The 22,047-nt window shown below is 44.1% G+C and overlaps 1 protein-coding gene across 1 annotated transcript in view; it reads left to right on the plus strand.

Moving 5' to 3' along the window:
- The window catches only part of TMEM178B (transmembrane protein 178B), a 324,432-nt gene that overhangs the window by 282,580 nt on the left and 19,805 nt on the right, over nucleotides 1-22,047 (plus strand). The window contains exon 3 of the mRNA XM_034779586.1: nucleotides 10,731-10,868. Within this exon, the coding sequence (XP_034635477.1) occupies nucleotides 10,731-10,868 (138 nt within the window). The remainder of the gene's footprint in view (nucleotides 1-10,730; nucleotides 10,869-22,047) is intronic.

The raw sequence follows: 22,047 nt of genomic DNA on the forward strand, positions 1-22,047 counted from the left end.
ATAGAATGACCAGGGAGATTGAAGTGTTCACTTACTGGCTTGTGTATGTTACCATTCCTGATGTCCGATTTGTGTCCATTTATTCTTTTGCGGAGGGACTGTCCGGTTTGGCCAATGTACATGGCAGAGGGGCATTGCTGGCACATGATGGCATATATGACATTAGTGGATGTGCAGGTGAATGAGCCCCTGATGGTGTGGCTGATGTGGTTGGGTCCTCTGATGCTGTTGCCAGAGTAGATATGGGGACAGAGTAGGCAACGAGGTTTGCTACAGGGATAGGTTCCTGGGTTGGTGTTTCTGTGGTGTGGTGTGTAGCTGCTGGTGAGTATTTGCTTCAGGTTGGGGGGTTGTCTGTAAGCGAGGACTGGCCTGCCTCCCAAGGTCTGTGAGAGTGAGGGATCATTTTCCAGGATAGGTTGTAGATCGTGGATAATGCGCTGGAGAGGTTTTAGCTGGGGGCTGTATGTGATGGCCAGTGGTGTTCTGTTATTGTCCTTGTTGGGCCTGTCCTGTAGTAGGTGATTTCTGGGTACCCGTCTTGCTCTGTCAATCTGTTTCCTCACTTCCCCAGGTGGGTATTGTAGTTTTACGAATGCTTGATAAAGATCTTGTAGGTGTTTGTCTCTGTCTGAGGGGTTGGAGCAAATTCGGTTGTATCTTAGGGCTTGACTGTAGACAATGGATCGTATGATGTGTCTTGGATGGAAGCTGGAGGCATGTAGGTACGTATAGCGGTCAGTAGGTTTCCGGTATAGGGTGGTGTTTATGTGACCATCACTTATTTGTACTGTAGTGTCCAGGAAGTGGATCTCTTGTGTGGACTGGTCCAGGCTGAGGTTGATGGTGGGGTGGAAATTGTTGAAGTCCAGGTGGAATTCTTCAAGGGCCTCCTTTCCGTGGGTCCATATGATGAAGGTAGTCAGTCTACAACCTCTGGGTCTCTTTGGACTTCTCAGTGCTATGGGATACACAAATAGTCTGCTGAGAAAAAAAATGGGGACTTATATTTTCACCAACCAGAAGGCTGAGCCCTGTCCTATGAGATGCAGACCTGGCCACAGTGATTTGTGCATTTGTGACATCCAGGCTTGGTTATTGTAACTCATATCTAGGAATGAAGCCACATCACCTGAAAAAGCTCCACCTGGTAGAAAAGACAGCTGCTTATGAACACAGGTCACCATGAACATGGCTTTCTGGTGCTCCCATTTCTGAACTAGTTCCCCTTTGAACACAAAGTCCAGTTCATTGGCTCTGTTCTGAAGTTCAAATCCCTCCTTGGGATTGGCCTTAGGTGCATGAGAGATTGTGTCCTCACACAATGGCTACATTCCACTGGAAAAAAGAAACTATCATCATGATGAGGCTCAAAGAGTGCAGAAGACAGAACTTCCACAGGAGTTTGACTTAGACTATGGAACTCATTGCCACAAGAGATAGTGACCAGGGGACTCAGCACATTCACAACGAAATGCAAAACTCATCTCTTTGATTTGCTTTTCTTTCCTAACGATCTTAACAGAGTCATACAGACACATAAAACCCCAAACAAAAGAACCTTATAAACTAATCAAGCTGTTCTTCCTGCAAGATGGAAAAGAAGAGAGGGAGAGAGAGTGTTATTGCTGTTTCTATTTTTGAATAGTTGTGGGAGTGCTCAGACACTCTGGTGCAGGGCCGTTACTAGATAAGCACCTAGGCAGACAGACAGACAATTCCCCATGACAAAAATGAAAAACTTGTCAGAATTTCAAGTATAAGCCCAACCCCACCATGTCTGACAGAGCTCAGCCTGACTAGCATGAACCACAACCAGGGACAAAAGTTTGTGACTAACATGTCTATGTTAGTTAACACAGGTTAAGTGTTTGGCAAGTGTTACAACAGGGCCAAAACTCTAGTCTAGACAAGACCTTTGTGTTTTGCAGATGAAACCTTCAGAAAATGTGGTCCTGTCTTCTGTGCATTTCCATTACAGATCCCATAGCACTTTATGTAAATGTAAGGGTCCTCTAAATCCCATTTTGCCAGTGTTATCTGCCTGGCTGCCCTCTCCCTTCCAGAAGTGGCTGCATTTCAGTGGGTTTGAATATACGGTTGTGAATCACTTTGTGGTGAAAGGTCCTGTGTATAAACGTAAACTATTAGTATTTATATTAAACCAGGTTTTTCTTGTTATTGCTGCTTTGTAGGAACCCTTATATTGCAAAATGAGATTCCAAGAGCAGCAATTGTGCAAAAAAGGAACTCATAGGTGAATGCATTTTGGCGGTGTTTCAGGCAAACTGGAAGCATTTCTTCCATTATCTTGCTGTTCACAGAATGAAAAACACCAGACCAGCATTTAAACTATGAGATGAGCAAGCCACAAAATGCACAGTTAAAACTACCTCCAGAAGTGCTCATTTACCCAGTGTGATTGAGTTCTGCTGGTGATGGTGCTAAATCTGAGGTCAGTGTGGAAATTGCTGTTTCGCACATCTCCCACTTTCTAGCTTGATAGCAGTGTGTTCTGAAGTGGAGGAAAGGGAAAGGACTATCCCTTGTGGCTGATTCTCCTAGCAGAAGTTTGTAATTTAGAGTACTGTGGGCCAGATCTTCAGCTAATATAAATAAGCATAGTGCCATTGAAGTCAGTGAACTTTGCTCTTGGATCATGTGAGAGAATTTAGAGCTGTAGAAGAACTCGTGCAGGGATCTGCATAATTTAACTGTATAATAGATATACCCCCAGCAAGGGAAGGGGGAGATGTCTGTGATTCCGATTTCTCTGGATAAACTTAAACCAACATAGGTAAGGAAAATTTGAAGTCAGTCTAAATCTGGGAGGATCATGGATTAGAATGACTTAGTATGGAGGCGTACATTGTCCCAGTCCATTTCTACTTATTTATAACACAAACCCTAGACACCTAGGCCTAGCTGGGCACGGCAATCCGATTCAGATTAGTCTTTGACACAGGGGGCGGGGCTGGAGGTTTGAGAAAGAGGAGCAGTTACACCGAGAGTCCATTCTTGTGGCACAGAAATCTCCTTTAGGATGATCTCCCGCTAGGGCCTGCACCCAGAGGCTATTCCAGAGTGTGGGGAGAGGGAATAGGGTAGACAGTGTAGCACAGAATACCTAGCACATTCTTTACAGCAGCTCTACCCTTCTTATTGATTTGATAGCAAACTCTGGGTGCAATTCCGCATCCTGAAGTCAGAAGGATGCTCTTGTGGTTAAAGCATTCACCTGAGATTCAGGTGATCTAGGTTCACTTCCTGGCTCTGCTACAAACTTCCTGTGTGATCTTGGGCAAGATTCTTAATCTCTCTGTGGCTTAGTTTCCCATCTTTAAAACAAAGCTCACATTTTCCTTCCTCACAAAGCTGTTGCAAGGGGGAAAAAATTCTAATATTTGTGAGGTATTCAACTCCTGTGGTCATAGAGAGGCAAACAGGTATCAATGGGAGAAAGACTGAGACCTGGTGATTTCACTTGTGATTTCAAAAGAGAGAATGAAACATCGATGGTCAAAAAGGCACTCTGATTTTTCCAAGTAACAACACTGATTCAAAACATGTCCCGTTTGTGGTTACTGGGGTGTGAAACTTCCCGCACATTATGACGTTCAAACCAGAGCAGCATAACAACCACAGATGGACAGATGTCTGAGTGAAAGCAGAGGGAGGGGCATTTGCAAACTCACAGCAAAAGATCATGCTATTTGGAGAAAATAAATCTGTATCAGCTTCTCTTTTGCCTCTTATTACACCCAGGAAACCTGTAGAGTAAATACTCTCCAGCTGAGGTCTGCAGTGCTGTTAGGGAATGCATGGAATCTTATGAGATTTTTTAGATCTCTCTTCCCAGCATTGTGCATGAGGTTGATAGCTCTCAACTCTCTCATCTCAGCTTCATGTCTGAGATTTGAGGCTATTCCATCCTCCTCTCACACATTATTAAACGTGAGCTTTGAGGCTCTGGCTCACAGCCCACACCATCATCACGCATGAACTCTGTTCCAGCCCCTTCCCATCTTCCTTGTGCCAAGTACAAGGCTGGCATTCTTGCCTGTCATACACACCAGCAACATTGTGCATGGGTGTGACTTTTGGGGATCACCCATCCCAGCAAAAGTTCTGTCACCTCCTGCATGTAACTTTGGGTGCCTTAATTCTATGCTGCTATGCCTCAGTGCTCTGACACCGGTAGCCAGCGTACAAACACAACAGTCTAACCCGGGCTATCACCAGCCTAGTTACTCCCTGTAGTGGCCCCCAAAACCTTTTCCAGTCCACAGTCTCTCCAGATCTGTCCACCCTGAGTCCTTAACTCCCAGACACTGGGCCTTCTGCTTCATCACCCCCGAAGGCATGAAACCACCCCCAGGTACAGGCTCGACCCACACTCCACACCGCAGCCCGCCCCCACAACCGTGCCCTTGATCTGCCTCTTCCTGTCCCCACTCCACCTCCTCCTCTGAAACACCCTCCACCCTCTGCTCCTTCCTTTCCACTTCCCTGAGTGCCTCCCACCCGCCAAACAGCTGATCAGTGACCAGCCCTGAGGCCAGAACCACGGTGGCAGGCAGGTGCAGCCTCTCCAAAAAATCATGAGATTTTAAAAAGTAATAAATTTTAGGTGCTTTTTTATTTGCCTTCTGGTTTTTGAGCTTTTAGGGTTCATATTTTAAAACTTTTCTCCACAGTCATGATGGCTAGAAACTTACTTTTTTAAACAAAGAAAGAAAGAAAGAAAGCTGAGATTCTCAGGTAATCAAATGACTCAAGGAGCTGGGACTTTAAGAATAACAAGAAACATCACAAGGGAATAAGCCTAGGGAACAAACCACTTGTGCATTTAGAAACAAAAAACGTCACTAGCGAAGCTTTCTATAAAGCTGCACACGAAAGGAAAGAGAAATGCATTGATTTTCTGGAGCAGTGCCTCCAGCAGGGGTAGGTTGTAATTTAAATTCTCAGGCAATTGGGCCACAGTTTGTCAGGAGACAATGGAGCAACAGCCTGAGCAATCTCTGCCCTCTCTTTGCAGAGTGAAGGCATAGTTCCCAGAGGTGCATACACAGGTCCTCCATAGGGCCAGAACTAACATGAAACAATCATTGGGCTAAACAAAGTGCTTCTCATCCCTTTCCATATCATAGCCCTATATTAACAACAGAAAAATCATTGTCAAGACTTCCCTCTCATCAAGCCATGAAGAAAGGGAGAGCGGTTGTGACCCCCTGAGGTCATGACCCCCAGGATGAGAACCCATGCCCTAGTAAACCACTGGGACTAGCAGCCAAACAGTTGATGAATTTGAAACTGAATTATACATTATACTACTTACCAAATAAATGCAGTAATAACCGGTTTTATGACAACATATAACCACACTCCTAAAAGATATAATTAGTTTTAGATATTATCATATGTAGAATATAATAGCATAACATTGATTATGTTGTAAAAGTGGATTCATGAGAGTGCTACAGTCTATGCACCTGCTGCAGTGTCAGGAACTGTGGGATGGCAACCCATAATGCAGTGCAAGGCATGCCATATGTGGACAGGGGGAAGCAGTGAACCTGAAAGAGTCTGGCTAGCATGGGATACGCTACACTACTGCAATTCGCAGTGGTTCAGTCCCACTGGCACAAGTTTCAGCAGTGCATTTCTCTAGTGTAGATGCACCTTCAGTCGATCAGGTTTCACTCTCCTGAGACATCACAATCCTACTTGTTCTCCATTCATCCAGAGGGTCTTCTAAGAAAAAATAGTGTAGGACAAGACCTGAATTTCAAAGTGTAAAAAACAAACAAAAAAACCTTTTAAAAAATCAGAAACATTCAGGATGTGTTTAAACGCCAGAAGGAAGCATCAAAAGGCACAAACACAGTTTTGTTTACTTTTTCAGGATACCTTTACACAAGAAAAATCGCCAAAGCTAACCAAACTTGGGCAAAATTCCATCATCTTGCTCCTATGCCCTGCTGTTTATTGACATCAGAGCCCTCCCACTCCCATGCCCACAACAAGGAGAGCTTAATGAGGCCTTAAGGATCCTGGGGCCAGTTTTGTTCAACATCTTCATTAATGATCTGGATGATGGGATGGATTGCACCCTCAGCAAGTTTGCAGAGGACACTAAGCTGGGGGAGAGGTAGATACACTGGAGGGTAGAGATAGGGTCCAGAGTGACCTAGACAAATTGGAGGATTGGGCCAAAAGAAATCTGATGAGGTTCAACAAGGACAAGTGCAAAGTCCTGCACTTAGGACAGAAGAATCCCATGCACTGCTACAGGCTGGGGACAGACTGGCTAAGTGGCAGTTCTGCAGAAAAGGACCTGGGGATTACAGTGGACGAGAAGCTGGATATGAGTCAACAGTGTGCCTTTGTTGCCAAGAAGGCTAACAGCATACTGGGCTGCATTAGTACAAGCATTTCCAGCAGATCGAGGGAAGTGATTATTCCCCTCTATTCAGCACTGGTAAGGCCACATCTGGAGTATTGCATCCAGTTTTGCGCCGCCCACTACAGAAAGGATGTGGACAAATTGGAGAGAGTCCAGCGGAGGGTAACAAAAATGATTAGGGGGCTGGGGCACATGACTAATGAGGAGAGGCTGAAGAAACTGGGCTTCTTCAGTCTCCAGAAGAGAAGAGTGAGGGGGGATTTGATAGCAGCCTTCAACTACCTGAAGGGGGGTTCCAAAGAGGATGGAGCTAGGCTGTTCTCAGTGGTGGCAGATGACAGAACAAGGAGCAATGGTCTCAGATTGCAGTGGGGGAGCTCTAGGTTGATATTAGGAAAAACTATTTCACTAGGAGGGTGGTGAAGCATTGGAATGGGTTACCTAGGGAGGTGGTGGAATCTCCTTCCTTAGAGGTTTTTAAGGCCCAGCTTGACAAAGCCCTGACTGGGATGATTTAGTTGGGGTTGGTCCTGCTTTGAGCAGAGGGTTGGACTAGATGACCTCCTGAGGTCTCTTCCAACCCTAATCTTATATGATTCTATTTTATGATGCAAAGCAAAGCCTTGATTTTTCTACCCTTCCTTCCTTGCCGAGTACCATTTAAACAAACCAGTAATAGTAATAATACCGCTACTATAGGCCTGTGCCTAAGGAAGACAGGCTTCCATTCTCTGGCCTCCTCTTTTCTAAATAGCCAGAGGGTGCTGATTCAGTGATGTGCTACATTAAGTACTTTCCCATGGGAGAATCACTTTGAATAGACTTGTTCTTAACACTGGCATCCTGCGAGCTCTGCTAGGTGAGGAGTGCCAGGGAGATATTGTCAGTCAGGCGAGAGCTGTTTATGAAACCAGCTTACAGGTCCCCTTTCCTGCCATTGCCATTTGCAAATGGTGCCCTCTGGGGGCTGTTCTGGCGGGACAGAAACTGAACTGGTTTTGAACAAAAAGGAAGTTTATCTTTATTTTGTAGTTCTTCCAGATGAGTCTAGTGGAAGGCCTTGCTTAGAGGAGGGTTGCTGGGAGGAGGAAGTGATGGGAATTTTTAACTGAGCTGAGGGAAAATTCAGGGGAAGTGGAGTTTTAAACAGAACATAAATAAAACTTTTCTGCTTGGTTTTCAACGTCAGCCAAAAGTTAACCTTATCAAGTATGGGCCACTTCTCCTTTTCCATAAGAGGACTTAGCCCAGGGTTGTAATGATACTAATGGACTGCAACTTTGTGCTGAGAATAGGAACCCCAGGACTGGTACCTCTCAGGTAGGGTGGTCAGATGAAATGAACCCCAGCACTAGAGGCACTCCTACAAGTTGGATCCAGGAGTCTAGGTCCTGTGTCTGCTCCCATTTAAGTAAGTAAATGGCAAAACTTCTAATTTCAATGGGGAGAAACAGGCTCTTTGTTTGGTCGGTGAAATAAGAAAGAGATCCTGCTGCACTGCCACACCCCAGCCCTCTGGAGTTTCTCAGGGGTTGTCTACACAGCAAAATCTGCATGGGCGAGCTACCCATGTTAGCTTGAATCCAGCTAGTGCAAGTAACAACAGCAATGAAGACAGGTGAGAGTAGGCTAGTAAGCTCAGTACATACCGAGCGTCTGTGCTGGGCTTGTGTTACCCACACTGAAGCCTGTGTGTAGATATACTCTGAGAAGTGGCTCTGTCAAGACAGTCAATGGGCTGGGTTTTTGAGGGTTAACCCCCAGCTAGAATGTAGATGCAGTTTAGGGAGGCATTCCTCTCATGGAGCAGAATAAATACAGCTGAGGCTATTTAGGCCGAACACTTAGGGGTGTTGGACTCTGTCTTCACAAGGAAAAACGGTTTGTTCTTAACTTGAGTTAAAGTCAAGGGTCTCTTGTGAACAACACAGACAATTATGCAGTGGTTTTGTGATACATGGTCTGAGGCATTAAAGACAAGGAACAGATCAGCAAACTCTTTCCTTTGACACCGGTATTAGGATTTGAACCCATGGGTTAAAAGCCAGTATATGAACCTACTCTGCCACTGAAGATGGCTACTCAGTTTCTTCTTGAGTTAAAAAACAATCCCTCTGACAACCCCCAGAGGAGCAGATACCTGTACAGGTGCTTTGGTTCTGTAGGAAGTACCTGTTTTTTCTGCACCACGGACCTCCTAAATATATTCAAATACTTTGGACTCTCTTTTCACTTTTGCTTATTGGTCATCAGGGCAACCATGAAAAGCTTCTCTGAGTAAAACAGAAAGTGGGAGTCTGAGACTTGTCTTTTGTAAGACAACCTGGCAATCTTGAGCTCAGTAGCAATCCCCCTGTCCTAGGAGTAAGGGTCACTGTCTCTGTAAAACTGTCCCACTTACACAACAACCACAACAAAAGTGACAAGGAGACATGAGATGGTGACAACATCATTGATGATGTCATCATTACATGCACAGGAGAGTTTGTGTTCTACAAGCTGAACTTGCACAAATATTTTGGGACATGCAGCCAGGTGAAAATCTGAACTGTCCGGCCAGACCCCAGGATGGGCGAGAAGCCTAGGCCGATGGCATTAGTTGTCCTTGTGATCCATTGTGGCAAAGAAAAATAGAGAATTGGAGCTGGTCTGTGGGAGTTAGTCACCACTATTGCTGGGCCAGCTTTTCCCTTGCCCCAGCCAAGGAGAAAAGATGTCCTAGACCCAGTGGCTGATTCATTGTTTTCAAATCCCCCTTTTGCATCCCTTCCTCCCACGTGCATTCTGTTGTTTGAAGAAGAAGAAAAATCCTCTGCAAGTAAAATGTGTTTCAAGTGGGAGGGAATGTGTTTGTGGTGCTGACTTGGGTGGAATTTTTCCTCTGTGTGGTGAGTATGGCCGTGTATGCATATGTGTGTGTGTGTGTGTGTGTGTAGTTGAAAATAGTCAAGTGTTCATTTTAATGAAAGTGCCCCCACTCTGGATATCTGATCTGAGGGTGTCAAGAAGCTCATTGACTCTAGCAATCCTTGCAGTTTCAGTAGCCATGTAGACGCTACAGCTCCACATTTCACACTGGAAATAGCTGTGAAAATGTTTGATTTTTCTCCTGTGTGCAGGCAGGAGATGGTAGTGCAGCCATCCCTCCCTTTTTGATGAATCCTGCTGTAGGACATGGGAAAATTTTAATTTGAATGTTTTTTCTTCCACTATATTTTGCTTCTATGAAATGCTCATAACTGTTGTGTTGTTTCCTAAAGCAAGCCATAGTGCAGACAGGTTCTGTGCAGGTGTGCATGTAACACACACAGTTGTGCTGTTGTGCCTCATTCCTAATCTGTAGTGTGTCCAGATGCTTTATTCCCAGGCACCTGCCCTCCCTTAGCTCTGCCACTGCTCTTCACTCCTGACTGTAGCACCAAAACACCTCCCCACCAAAAAGGCATTTGAAATATTCACCATCCAAAGCCAAAGGAGGGGAAAAAGTGTCTGCTCCATGCCACCATCCTTTGTGTATAAGGTACTTATATGGCCCTCATCACCATGGTAGCTGAACACCTCACAGTCTAAAATATTTATCCTCGCAGCATCCATGTGAGGTAGGGCTGTGTTGTTATCCCCTCTTTACAGATGGGAAACTGAGGCCCAGGGGGAGACTACGGGTATGTCTACACTGCACATGCCTTACAATGGCATGTAGAGTACATACTCTGCAGGCCCTCTTGCATGGGTATAAATAGCAGTGTAGATGGTGAGGCATTGCTTAGGCAAGGTAAGACACACCTGAACCCTGTGGATATGTACCCTGCATGGCTGTCTACATGCCCGAGCTGTGCCTTCCAGATCTACACTGCTATGTTTAGCAGCGTAGAGTCCTACTCCCGGAGCCTTTCCCCATCACAGAGAAAGTAGTTCCCCACTGCTGGAGCCTTTCCCCACTGCCCTCCCCCTGACGTGTGTAGCTACAAACCACAGTTTGGACTTAGCCTGCTTTTCACTGCGGCACGTAGCTATATATACCCTACACATTGCCGCCAGTGGTGTGCAGTGTAGACATACCTTAAGTGATTTGATCAAGGTCACACAGGAAATCGTTAGCAAAGCAGGAAAAGGAACCCTGGTCTCCCAAGTCCCAAGCTAGCTCCCTCACCACTGGACTGTCCTTCCTCTGCATCATCATGACACAAATCTTCCTGTGCCAACCACTGACAACGCTGTGCAAAAGCAGGTAGATGTTTGGGCTAGAGTTCTTATGAAGATCTGATCAGAATAACTTATTAAATTTCACAAGCATCCTGTTGTTCTCTCTTTCACTTTGCAGACCTGCGTAGGATGACGGCTGGCTTTATGGGCATGGCTGTGGCCATCATCCTCTTTGGATGGATTATCGGGGTGCTGGGGTGCTGCTGGGATCGAGGCCTTATGCAGTATGTAGCAGGGCTTCTCTTCCTCATGGGAGGTAAGGATGTTGTTTTGCAAAGAAATGTCTTCTGCCTTTCTGCATCTTATATATGGTTCCAAGGTTGTTTTAAATGCCATGGTGTCTGATTTGATTCTGATCTTCCACACATGTAAATCAGGAGTGACTTAACTGAAGCCAGTGGTGTTTGTGTAAATGAGATCAGAGTCAAGCCCGCAGGCAGAGCTGGGTGAGTGACTCAGAATAAATAGTTTATTTATCGATTTAGTCCTTTTTTCCCACACGTGGTTCTTTGCTGATGAGATCACGATTTCAACAGATTTGTTTCTTATTGCTGACTTGGGTCATGTTATGGTGCAGATAGGAGTAAGGAGCACAGACGGACATGTCTGGTGTCAGCAGAGGTAAGTGCTTTAGTAATGATAATCTAGAAATGATACAAATAATCATTCCCCTTCTGGGTATAGTGGGACCAACAACATTAACACTCTCCTTGCCAATCGACATGGCAGGGAGGGATAGCTCAGGGGTTTGAGCATTGGCCTGCTAAACTCAGGGTTGTGAGTTCAATCAGTGAGGGGGCCATTTAGGGATCTGGGGCAAAAATCTGTCTGGGGATTAGTCCTGCTTTGAGCAGGGGGTTGGACTAGAAACAACTGAGGAGAGTTGGCAGTTTTTCAAAGGGACACTATTAAGGGCCCAAAAGCAAGCTATTCCGCTGAGTAGGAAAGATAGGAAATGTGGCAAAAGACCTCCTTGGCTTAACCATGAGATCTTGCATGATCTAAAAAATAAAAAGGAGTTATATAAAAAATGGAAACTAGGACAGATTACAAAGGATGAATATAGGCAAACAACACAGGAATGCAGGGGCAAGATTAGAAAGGTAAAGGCACAAAATGAGCTCAAACTGGCTACAGGAATAAAGGGAAACAAGAAGACTTTTTATCAATACATTAGAAGCAAGAGGAAGACCAAGGACAGAGTAGGCCCACTGCTCAGTGAGGAGGGAGATACAGTAACAGGAAACTTGGAAATGGCAGAGATGCTTAATGACTTCTTTGTTTCGGTCTTCACCGAGAAGTCTGAAGGAATGACTAACATAGTGAATGCTAATGGGAAGCAGGTAGGTTTAGAAGATAAAATAAAAAAAGAACAAGTTAAAAATCACTTAGAAAAGTTAGATGCCTGCAAGTCACCAGGGCCTGATGAAATGCATCCTAGAATACTCAAGGAACTAATAGAGGAGGTATCTGAGCCTCTAGCTATTATCTTTGGAAAATCATGGGAGACAGGAGAGATTCCAGAAGACTGGAAAAGGGCAAATATAGTGCCCATCTATAAAAAGGGAAATAAAAACGACCCAGGAAACTACAGACCAGTTAGTTTAAATTCTGTGCCAGGGAAGATAATGGAGCAAGTAATTAAGGAAATAATCTGCAAACACTTGGAAGGTGGTAAGGTGATAGGGAATAGCCAGCATGGATTTGTAAAGAAAAAAATCATGTCAAACCAATCTGATAGCTTTCTTCGATAGGATAACGAGTCTTGTGGATAAGGGAGAAACGGTGGATGTGGTATACCTAGACTTTAGTAAGGCATTTGATACGGTCTCGCATGATATTCTTATCGATAAACTAGGCAAATACAACTTAGATGGGGCTACTATAAGGTGGGTGCATAACTGGCTGGATAACCATACAGAGTAGTTATTAATGGTTCCCAATCCTGCTGGAAAGGTATAACAAGTGGGGTTCCGCAGGGGTCTGTTTTGGGACCGGCTCTGTTCAATATCTTCATCAATGACTTAGATATTGGCATAGAAAGTACGCTTATTAAGTTTGCAGATGATACCAAACTGGGAGGGATTGCAACTGCTTTGGAGGATAGGGTCATAATTCAAAATGATTGGGACAAATTGGAGAAATGGTCTGAGGTAAACAGGATGAAGTTTAACAAAGACAAATGCAAAATGCTCCACTTAAGAAGGAACAATCAGTTTCACACATACAGAATGGGAAGAGACTGTCTAGGAAGGAGTATGGCAGAAAGGGATCTAGGGGTTATAGTGGACCACAAGCTAAATATGAGTCAACAGTGTGATGCTGTTGCAAAAAAAGCAAACATGATTCTGGGATGCATTAACAGGTGTGTTGTGAGCAAGACACGAGAAGTCATTCTTCCGCTCTACTCTGCGCTGGTTAGGCCTCAACTGGAGTATTGTGTCCAGTTCTGGGCACCGCATTTCAAGAAAGATGTGGAGAAATTGGAGAGGGTTCAGAGAAGAGCAACAAGAATGATTAAAGGTCTTGAGAACATGACCTATGAAGGAAGGCTGAAAGAATTGGGTTTGTTTAGTTTGGAAAAGAGAAGACTGAGAGGGGACATGATAGCAGTTTTCAGGTATCTAAAAGAGTGTCATAAGGAGGAGGGAGAAAACTTGTTCACCTTAGCCTCTAAGGATAGAACAAACTGCAGCAAGGGAGGTTTAGGTTGGACATTAGGAAAAAGTTTCTAACTGTCAGGGTGGTTAAACACTGGAATAAACTGCCTAGGGAGGTTGTAGAATCTCCATCTCTGCAGATATTTAAGAATACGTTAGATAAATGTCTATCCAGGGTGGTCTAGACAGTATTTGGTCCTGCCATGATGGCAGAGGACTGGACTCGATGACCTCTTGAGGTCTCTTCCAGTCCTAGAATCTATGAACCTCCTGAGGTCCCTTCCAATCCTGACATTCTATGACACAAACTTGTATTCAACAAATGTTCTGTGCAAACACGTTTCAGCCTGTGGACGCTTGCAAATTGTTCACTGTGAGGACTCAGTACTAGCAATTTTATGGAAAATAGGTCTGTTGAATTAAGTGGATATGATTTTTTATGAGATTACGAGTTTGGTTGATAAAGGTAACTGTATTGATGTAACATGCTCAGATATCTATAAGAAGTTTGATTTAGTACCCTGGGATAGTCTGATTAAAAATTAACACTATACAAAATCAATGTAGCACAATATTAAATGGATTAAAAACTGGCAAACTGATAGATTTTAAAACAGAGTTGCTAATGGGGAATTATTGCTGACTGGGAGTGTTTCTGTGTAGGTGGCATAAGAATCATTTTTTGGCTCAGTCGTGTTTAATAATTTTATTAGTGATCTGGAAGAAAACAGATCATTACTGATAAAGTTGCAGATGACACAAAGTTTGGTACAGTGATCAGTAACAATGGGGACAGATCACTTATCCAGAGCAATCTGGATCTCTTAGGACATTCAAACAACAAGCATTTTGATACAGCTAAATGAAAGGTCACACATCTAGGAATAAAGATTATAGGTCATATTTACAGAAGAGAGGACTGTAACCTGGAAAGCAATGATTCTGAAAAGATCATAGTGTATAACCAGCTGAATGAGAGCTGCCAATACAATGCTGCGGCTGAAAGGACTAACACAGTCCTTTGATATATAAATGGGAATATTAAATCAGAGTAGGGAGGTAGTGTTATCTCTACACACAGTATTAGAGAGACCATTGCTGGAATACTGCATCCAGTTCTGGTGTCCAGGCTTTTTAAAGGATTTTGAAAGATTGGAGGGTGTTCAGAGAAGAGCCACAAGAATGATTTTAGGTCTAGAAAATGTGCCTTATAATGAAAGACTTAAGCTCAATCTATTTAGCCTGTGGAACAGAAGGTTAAGAAGTGACTTGATCATGCTCTAGATTCTAGAATTACCTACACAAGGAGAAGAGATCTCCTACTAGCAGGTTCTTTAGCCTGGCAGACAAAGGAAGAACAAGATCTAGTGGATGGAAATTGAAACTAGGCAAATTCAAACTGAAATAAGATACATTGACTGTTTTATTAAATCTGACAAATAGTGAGGTGGTTGTAATAAAAATGTGTTGGTAAGAGACTGAACTTTTTTTCTGGTCAGTCATAGTTATATGACATGAGTCAGAGTTACAAAAGGTTATTCCCCTGTCATGTGGCATGGGTAAGTAGCCACTGACTCTAGTGGCTACTGTTACATCCTCCCTGACTTTTTTAAAGTCAAATACAAATGAAATATCACCCCAAAATAGCAACCACAATCGGCAACAATCAATTAATAAAGCAGACAAATAGAGATATCTAGGCTGGAGGTCAGGATATTCAATATCGGTCAGTAACTACCATCTCTGAACCTCTGGCTTTCTGAGCACATGGTCTCTTCTTGTTCTCATACTAGTGCTTACTGCAGAGGTCAGGTTAGCCACTGAGATGCATCTGCAGCTTGGAGCCTATTTTTTGCTCTTGGTGTTTTTCCACTGACAGTGACTTGATGGGCAGGTGTTACTTCTGTCAGCACATGAGCATTGTCAAGTAGCATTCTGGTGGTTGTCCTCAAAAAGCAGACAGTCAGTGTTCTCCATGGTTTTGTTTGGCTGTTCTAAGAACCTGCAGAGCTAAAACCTGGGACCAGGCGGCATCTGGGCCACTGATGCTGCTGCATCACCACGGGAGGGGTAAGCCACGTTCCCATGAGAGGACCCTGTGAAGCTAGGCTTGACAGCCACTACCACCCAGCAGTGGCTGACTGGCAGCCCCTCACAGCCCACTGATTGGCTGATACCAGTAATTAAATCAGGAAGCCAACATGAGGAGCTATCTGAGCAATGACACAGACTGACTGCCTGCTTTCGCTCCAGACCCTGCTTCTGACAGATGCTAGACTCTGGCTCTGACCCTGGTTTGTCCTTGACGTCACTATTCAATTACTGTTGGAAACCTAGTGCCTGACCTTGCTGGCATGACTTCCTGGTATCCGACCTGGCTTGACTCTGACCCTGCTATCTGCCTGTTGCCTGCAACTTGGTGCCTGACCCTGACATCCTGGCATTCTGATCTGGCTTGCTCCTAACCCTGCTACTTGTCTTCTGATCTCAGCAGCTAGCCCATGTGACTGTGCATAGTAAGGACTTGAAGTAGTGTGCTTGATCTAATAAATCAAAAGAATGGCCAAAATGAGTCACTTGTGAATTGTGGGCCATTATCTGTTATTAGCTCATCTGGAATCCCATGACAAGTAAATGGTGATTTACAATGTGTTATTACATTGTTATTCAATGTGTTTTGCAACAAGTTAAAAAAAATTCACTAATAAGAAGTCATCTTTCCTGTTTAGTTCAAATGTATCTATACCAACAGAGATCAGAAATCTCTCATGGCCTCCGGGGTTATTTTGCAGTCTATTTATTGCAGATGTCACACTTGGATACCTTATCTTTGATGGCAGCATTTGCTTGGTCATAATAGGATTTTTAGCCTCTCTTTTTACACTTCTAAATACCCAGATGGGCGCTGCAGAATATGTATAGCATTTCTGACCTCATGCTGTTCAATCTGAGAACCTTTTCTTCGATATGTGGCAGAACATTATGCCATCTCTTGTTGTGGCATTGATCATTTTTACCCTAAGCCAGCAGATTATCAACAGTTATTTCCATCCCATACAGAGCCTCAAAGATCTGGGGCATGATGGGAAATTAATAGAAAAAATCCCATGGACTTCAGTGGGGCCAGGATTTTACCTTCACGCATGTCAGGGTGCTGAGACAATCCCAGGGGGAATTTGCTTAAACATGTATCTACCAAAAGAAATGTGGGAGGCAAAGAGTTTTATACTTTATATATTGACTCAGACCTGCCTTGACTTGCATCAAAACCTAAATATTTAGGAGTCCTCTAGACATGAACTCTTTATCAGTTCTCAGAGAGTAGCACTCATGTTTGGTGGCCTAACTCAAAACTTTTGACTTTGTCCAAATTCTTAACTTGTTTGGCTTTATTATAGTGGCCATCCTGAGCATTCCAGTTAGTTGGTGTCTGTTCACTTAACAGCATCTACTTTTACCATCAGGTCAGGTTCAGCTTTTATTTTCTCTTTCAGTGCTAATGAGATTTTATGTGGTTTGGTGGCACACTGAGATCTCTATCAATGTGAACTCTTACATTGTTAATGCAGCCCACTTCCCTCAACACCTCATCAAGTTATTTAAGAATATATTTTGTGTTCTGGATAGTTAGGATGACCAGATATCCCGATTTTATAGGTACAGTCCTGATATTCGGGGGTTTGTCTTATAAAGGCACCTATTCCCCCCACTCCCATCCCAGTTTTTCACACTTGTTATCTGGTCAACCTATGGACAGTAGACAAGTTAATCACCCATTTGATCATCTGCATTTGCAGCCTACGCTCTACCCCAGGCATACATGGGGTTTCCTCTTTCACTATTTCAAACCCTGCGGAGTGGTAGTCCTTACACAGATGTGCAAATGTAGCTTTGTCACATAGGTTAATTTATGTATAAAACTTTTTATTTTTTATTATTTTAATGTCAGTAGTCTCTCTCTCTCTCTCTCTCTCTCTCTCTAGTGTGTTTGTGTGTGTGTGTGCGCTAAGTTTGATTACATTGCACTCGGGTCTATTTTGAACTTCATTTTTTTGTTAATTTATTTCCAGTGTCAAAAACAATCTGTTGCAGAACTTTCCTTTGCAAATGTATTAAGAGACCCAACAAAGAACTCTATTACTGTCAACTTCATGATCTTCATCAGAGCTCTGTTCTTCAGCTGTACATTCATGAATGTATTTTGCTTTTGTATTTCTTTGCAATTTGTACTGAGAACAACACACTATTGCAAAATAGTTGTTTTTTATTGCTAGGGCCCTACCAAATTCATGGTCCATTTTGGTCAATTTCCCGGTCATAGGATTTTAAAAATCATAAATTTCTTGATTTCAGCTATTTAAATCTGAAATTTCATGGTGTTGTAATTGTAGAGGTCCTGACCCAAAAAGGAGTTGTGAAGGGGTCACAAAGGTTATTGTAGAGGGGGCTGTGGTACTGCTACCCTTACTGCTGCTGCTGGTGGCCTTCAGAGCTGGGCAGCTGGAGAGCCATGGCTGCTGGCCGGGAGCCCAGCTCTGAAGGCAGAACCGCTGCCAGCAGCAGCTAGGGCCGACGAGATTGGGGGGTAAGCCGGTACAAATTACCAGGGCCTGGCGGTCCGGAAAGGGGTGCGGGGCCCGGCTTCCCCCCCATCAGCCCTGTTTAGCCAGTCCGCCCTTGCTGGGAGGCCCAAAAATTTTTTTTCACCGGGGCCCAAACCCGCTCTCAGTGGCCCTGGCAGTAGCACAGAAGTAAGAATGGCTGGTATGGTATTGACACCCTTCTGTGCTGCTGCCTACGGAGCTGGGCCCTCAGTCAGCAGCAGCCACTTTCCAGCCGCCCAGCTCTGAATGCAGCAGCGCAGAAGTAAAGAATGGCATGGTATGGTATTGCCACCCTTACTTCTGTGCTGCTGCTGGCGGGGTGCTGCCTTCAGAGCTGGGTGCCTGACCAACAGCTGCCACTCTCCAGCCGCCCAGCTCTGAAGGCAGGACAGAAGTATGGGTGGCAACAGGGCCAGCTCCAGGCACCAGCCCACCAAGCATGTGCTTGGGGTGGTGCCTGGAGGGGGGCGGCACAGCGGGGCGCTCCGGCCCGAGAGCGGGGCCGCGACTGGGCTCGCCGCCCTCCCCACGGTGCTCGGCCGCTGGGAAGAGCGGAGCCGCAGCGGGCTCGCCGCCCTCCCACGGTGCTCCGGCAGGTCGGGGAGAGCGGGGCCCCGGCCGGGCTCGCCGCCCTCCCCCCAGAGCTCCGGCCGGTCGGGGAGAGCAGGGCCGCAGTGGGCTCGCCACCCACCCCTGCCACGCTGGGGGTGAGGGTGGGGGGGTCGGCGGGTGGCTTTTTTGCCACGGCCGGCCCTGGGTGGCAATACTGCAACCCCCCTAAAATAACCTTGTGACCCCCCTCCAATCCCCTTTGGGTCAGGATCCCCATTTTGAGAAATGCTGGTCTCCCCCGTGAAAACTGTATAGTATAAGGTAAAAGCACACAAAAGACCAGATTTCACGGTGGGAGACCAGATTTCACGGTCTGTGATGTGTTCTTCATGGCCGTGAATTTGGTAGGGCACTATTTCTTTCATAACACAGGACCCTTTGTGATGACCACTTTTTCATCATGTTATTACAGTCACTTTTATTGCAAACAAATATGGTCTCTGCCATTTGTTTATCCTTGTAGTATCTATTTATGCCTTAATATACACTCTAATTAGAGATGCACTTCTGTTTTTTCACTGCTTGTTAACACTGTCATTGGAGTAGCACAATTTTCACTTGTTTTGCAAATATTCACTATTCATTGCAAAGTCACATCTAGGTCTTGCAATAACTTGGCTTTGAGCCAGATATCAGTTTTACCTTCAATAACTCAGTCTATCGTTACCAAATAGACAAATTATTCCATTTTCTAAATGTCCCTGTTTGCACAATTTAGCTTTAATAATGCAGTGCTGTCCCAAAATGATCAGAGGTTTCACCTGGCAGCTTATTCCTTGTCTTTTGCACGTGACATGCCTGGGTGAAACACAGACTTCAGGACATTTTTAAATGGCCTTGTCTAGCAGTTTGGAGTACCTTCTTGCTCCCATTGGAAGGTTCTATTGGTCTCCAGGGCTTGTTGGCTTTCCCCATGTAGCAAGTGTGGTGGATTTCTTCCTGTCTAATTTCTCTGTATTAGCACTTGCTTCTAGGAACATGTGGAAGTGCTTCAAACCCTTCCCCCAGTGATATGCCAGTCTGAGGACTTTAGGAGCTCCCACTGGCTCCATCTTCACCACAGATTTAGTTTTCTTCTGGCACCACATAGGAGTGCTGCTAAGTGACTCATCCTTATTGTTTGGCCCTAGTCACATGATATGGGTCAGGGTTACAAATGCTTTACATACCCCTTCCCCACATCAGTGATCAATACCCACTCTCCCCTGTGGCTGCTGTTACGGGAGTGATAAGCAGACAAGGAAGATGTGTGACGAAAAAGAAAGTCAAGGATCAGTATGCGGGTTGCCCACACAATTTGGTGTTTTCTTCCAGATATGCAAAGCAGGGATGTTTGTTAAAGAAAACACCCAACCAGGTATAAGTTTATGAGATTCTACTCACATCTATTTCTGCATTCTGGTCTGGGAAGAGGGTGGGGATGGTGGAAACAACCCTTCTGGTGCCCAAAGCAACATCTGAGTAGTGCATGTCCCCCTGTTGCAAGGCACTGGCGGGAATACAGTACAGCCATGTGTAGCATGCCAGTGTGCATCAGTGCCAAGTGGCTTCCAAAAAATCACTGGTACTATCCAAGATCTCTGAGGGAAATAAATCACATGGCAAATAGAAATCTCAGGATAAACTGACTCCTGGTATGTGGAGGAGAGAGAGAGAGTGTGGACAATTGCTAACAGTTTATTTAGGTTTATATATCAGAGCTGTTGTGTGTATCAGTCTGTCTCTTTGCAACACACATGCATATCTTCCTCTAGTTCACCAAGTAGAGGCTTGTCTTCAAGAAGTCCAAGGTTATGTATTGTACTGCCTATGGCTGTGCGGTACATATCTGCAATTAAATGACAACTGCAGTGTCTGTCTATGCAGCCACAGATGGGTCCTTTGGATCCTAAATTTAACCTACGTTGAAACTTGCATATGATGGTGAAAAATAGGGTCTCTATTCCACTTGTCTGTGGGCTCCATCTCACAAAAATAATTCTACTGCTGATTGATTTGTCAAACAAAATGTAGGGATTTAGTAAAACAAGCATGTGGTAAAGCTCCGTGATTGATCTCTCCAAGGCAGATATGAAGTACCTTGATGGAAGCTACCAAGGGGAGGCAAGAAGGGAAAAAACTGAGACAAGATGAAACTCCATGGAGTTCAGCTAAAAATGGCAGAGGCTAATGCAATTTCTTTTTTTAGTAACTTTTTATGTGGCAAAATGGTCGTGATCCCTATTAATTCTTTTTGTTGCATCTCTTATAGTGGTCACAGCAGAAGCAGTTGCTATGGTGAAGGCTGAAAACACTTTCCATTATGAGATTCTGTTATACATGCCTATAACTTTTCATAAATTCTCATTTGGGAGTCCAATTTCTCATGCTTGGTCTCTTCTCAGAGATGAATAATTTTGGGAAGCTTATACAAAATCTTTTCATCCATTTGTGAGTGATGGCAGATACATACACTTACACACAAGAAATCTGGCCATCCCCTTTGAAATAGAACTACATAATCAATGGCTAAAACATAAACATTGAAGAAGGGCGTAAATGTAGTCTTCACTGAGGAATAGTGTCTTTCTTTGGTTTGACAAATAGTAGCTGTGGTTTGACAAAGGTCGGAGCATTTGCAAATGCTGAGCATGCTCATTTGAATTTGTCCATGACACTGGGAGACAGTCACTTAAAAATGGGCACCGGCTGCATACATGTGCTGCTCAGGAAGTGCTTGTGTAATACCACCATGGGCCAGTCACATAATTAACACCTATATGTGGTTTAGACACTAGAGGGGGACAAAGAGCTACTTCGTATTTGCAGGTCTTGGACACAGGCCTTTCAAAACTGGTTAACAGGCAGGAGTGTGTCCTGCCATTTTGTTACCCTGTTAATTTTGATTTTTTTTTTTTTACTCTTCTTTTGCATTTTAAAATTATTTAAGGCCTTGAAGTGGCATAAGCAGCTTAAATTGATCCGAAGTCTTGGACTAGTTTAAGCTCTTTAAGATTAAGGCCATAGACTGCATTAAGCTGCAAACAAAAACGGAACTGGTGAGCTGGCCAGGGGCTCTTATGTTACCTTAAACATTTTTGAATCTGTGCACTGACGGGATATATATGTATAGGTATGAAAATGCATATTTGTCCTGAGAGACTAGCAGTCACCAGTCATCCTTTGGTCAACTAATGCCTGTCAGCTATGGAATGGGGCATTTTATTTCTTTATTTCCTTTTTTCACCAAGAAAATAAAAATCTAGAAAATTAAATAGTTATACCACCTCTTCCCCACACCCCTTTTTAATGTTAGGAAATGCAAAAGTTAAGGTCAATTTTACAACAAGAAGATACACAACAGCGTCATAATACATATGCCCAAAGGACACAGTTAAGGTAGCAGATTAGTCTTAACATTTCTTGACTTCCAAGTGCTTCACTTTGCAGCCTTATTGTTGCGTTTCACACAGGTTTTGCATTTTTTAAAATAATATCACCCAGTTTCAAAAGTAGACACTTTGAACAATGAATGTGAAACACTGCTTTCACTGAGATTGCTTCTGTAAATCACTCTGTA

This window comes from Trachemys scripta, chromosome 1 (genome assembly GCF_013100865.1).
Source record: "Trachemys scripta elegans isolate TJP31775 chromosome 1, CAS_Tse_1.0, whole genome shotgun sequence".
NCBI classification, from domain to species: Eukaryota; Metazoa; Chordata; order Testudines; family Emydidae; genus Trachemys; species Trachemys scripta.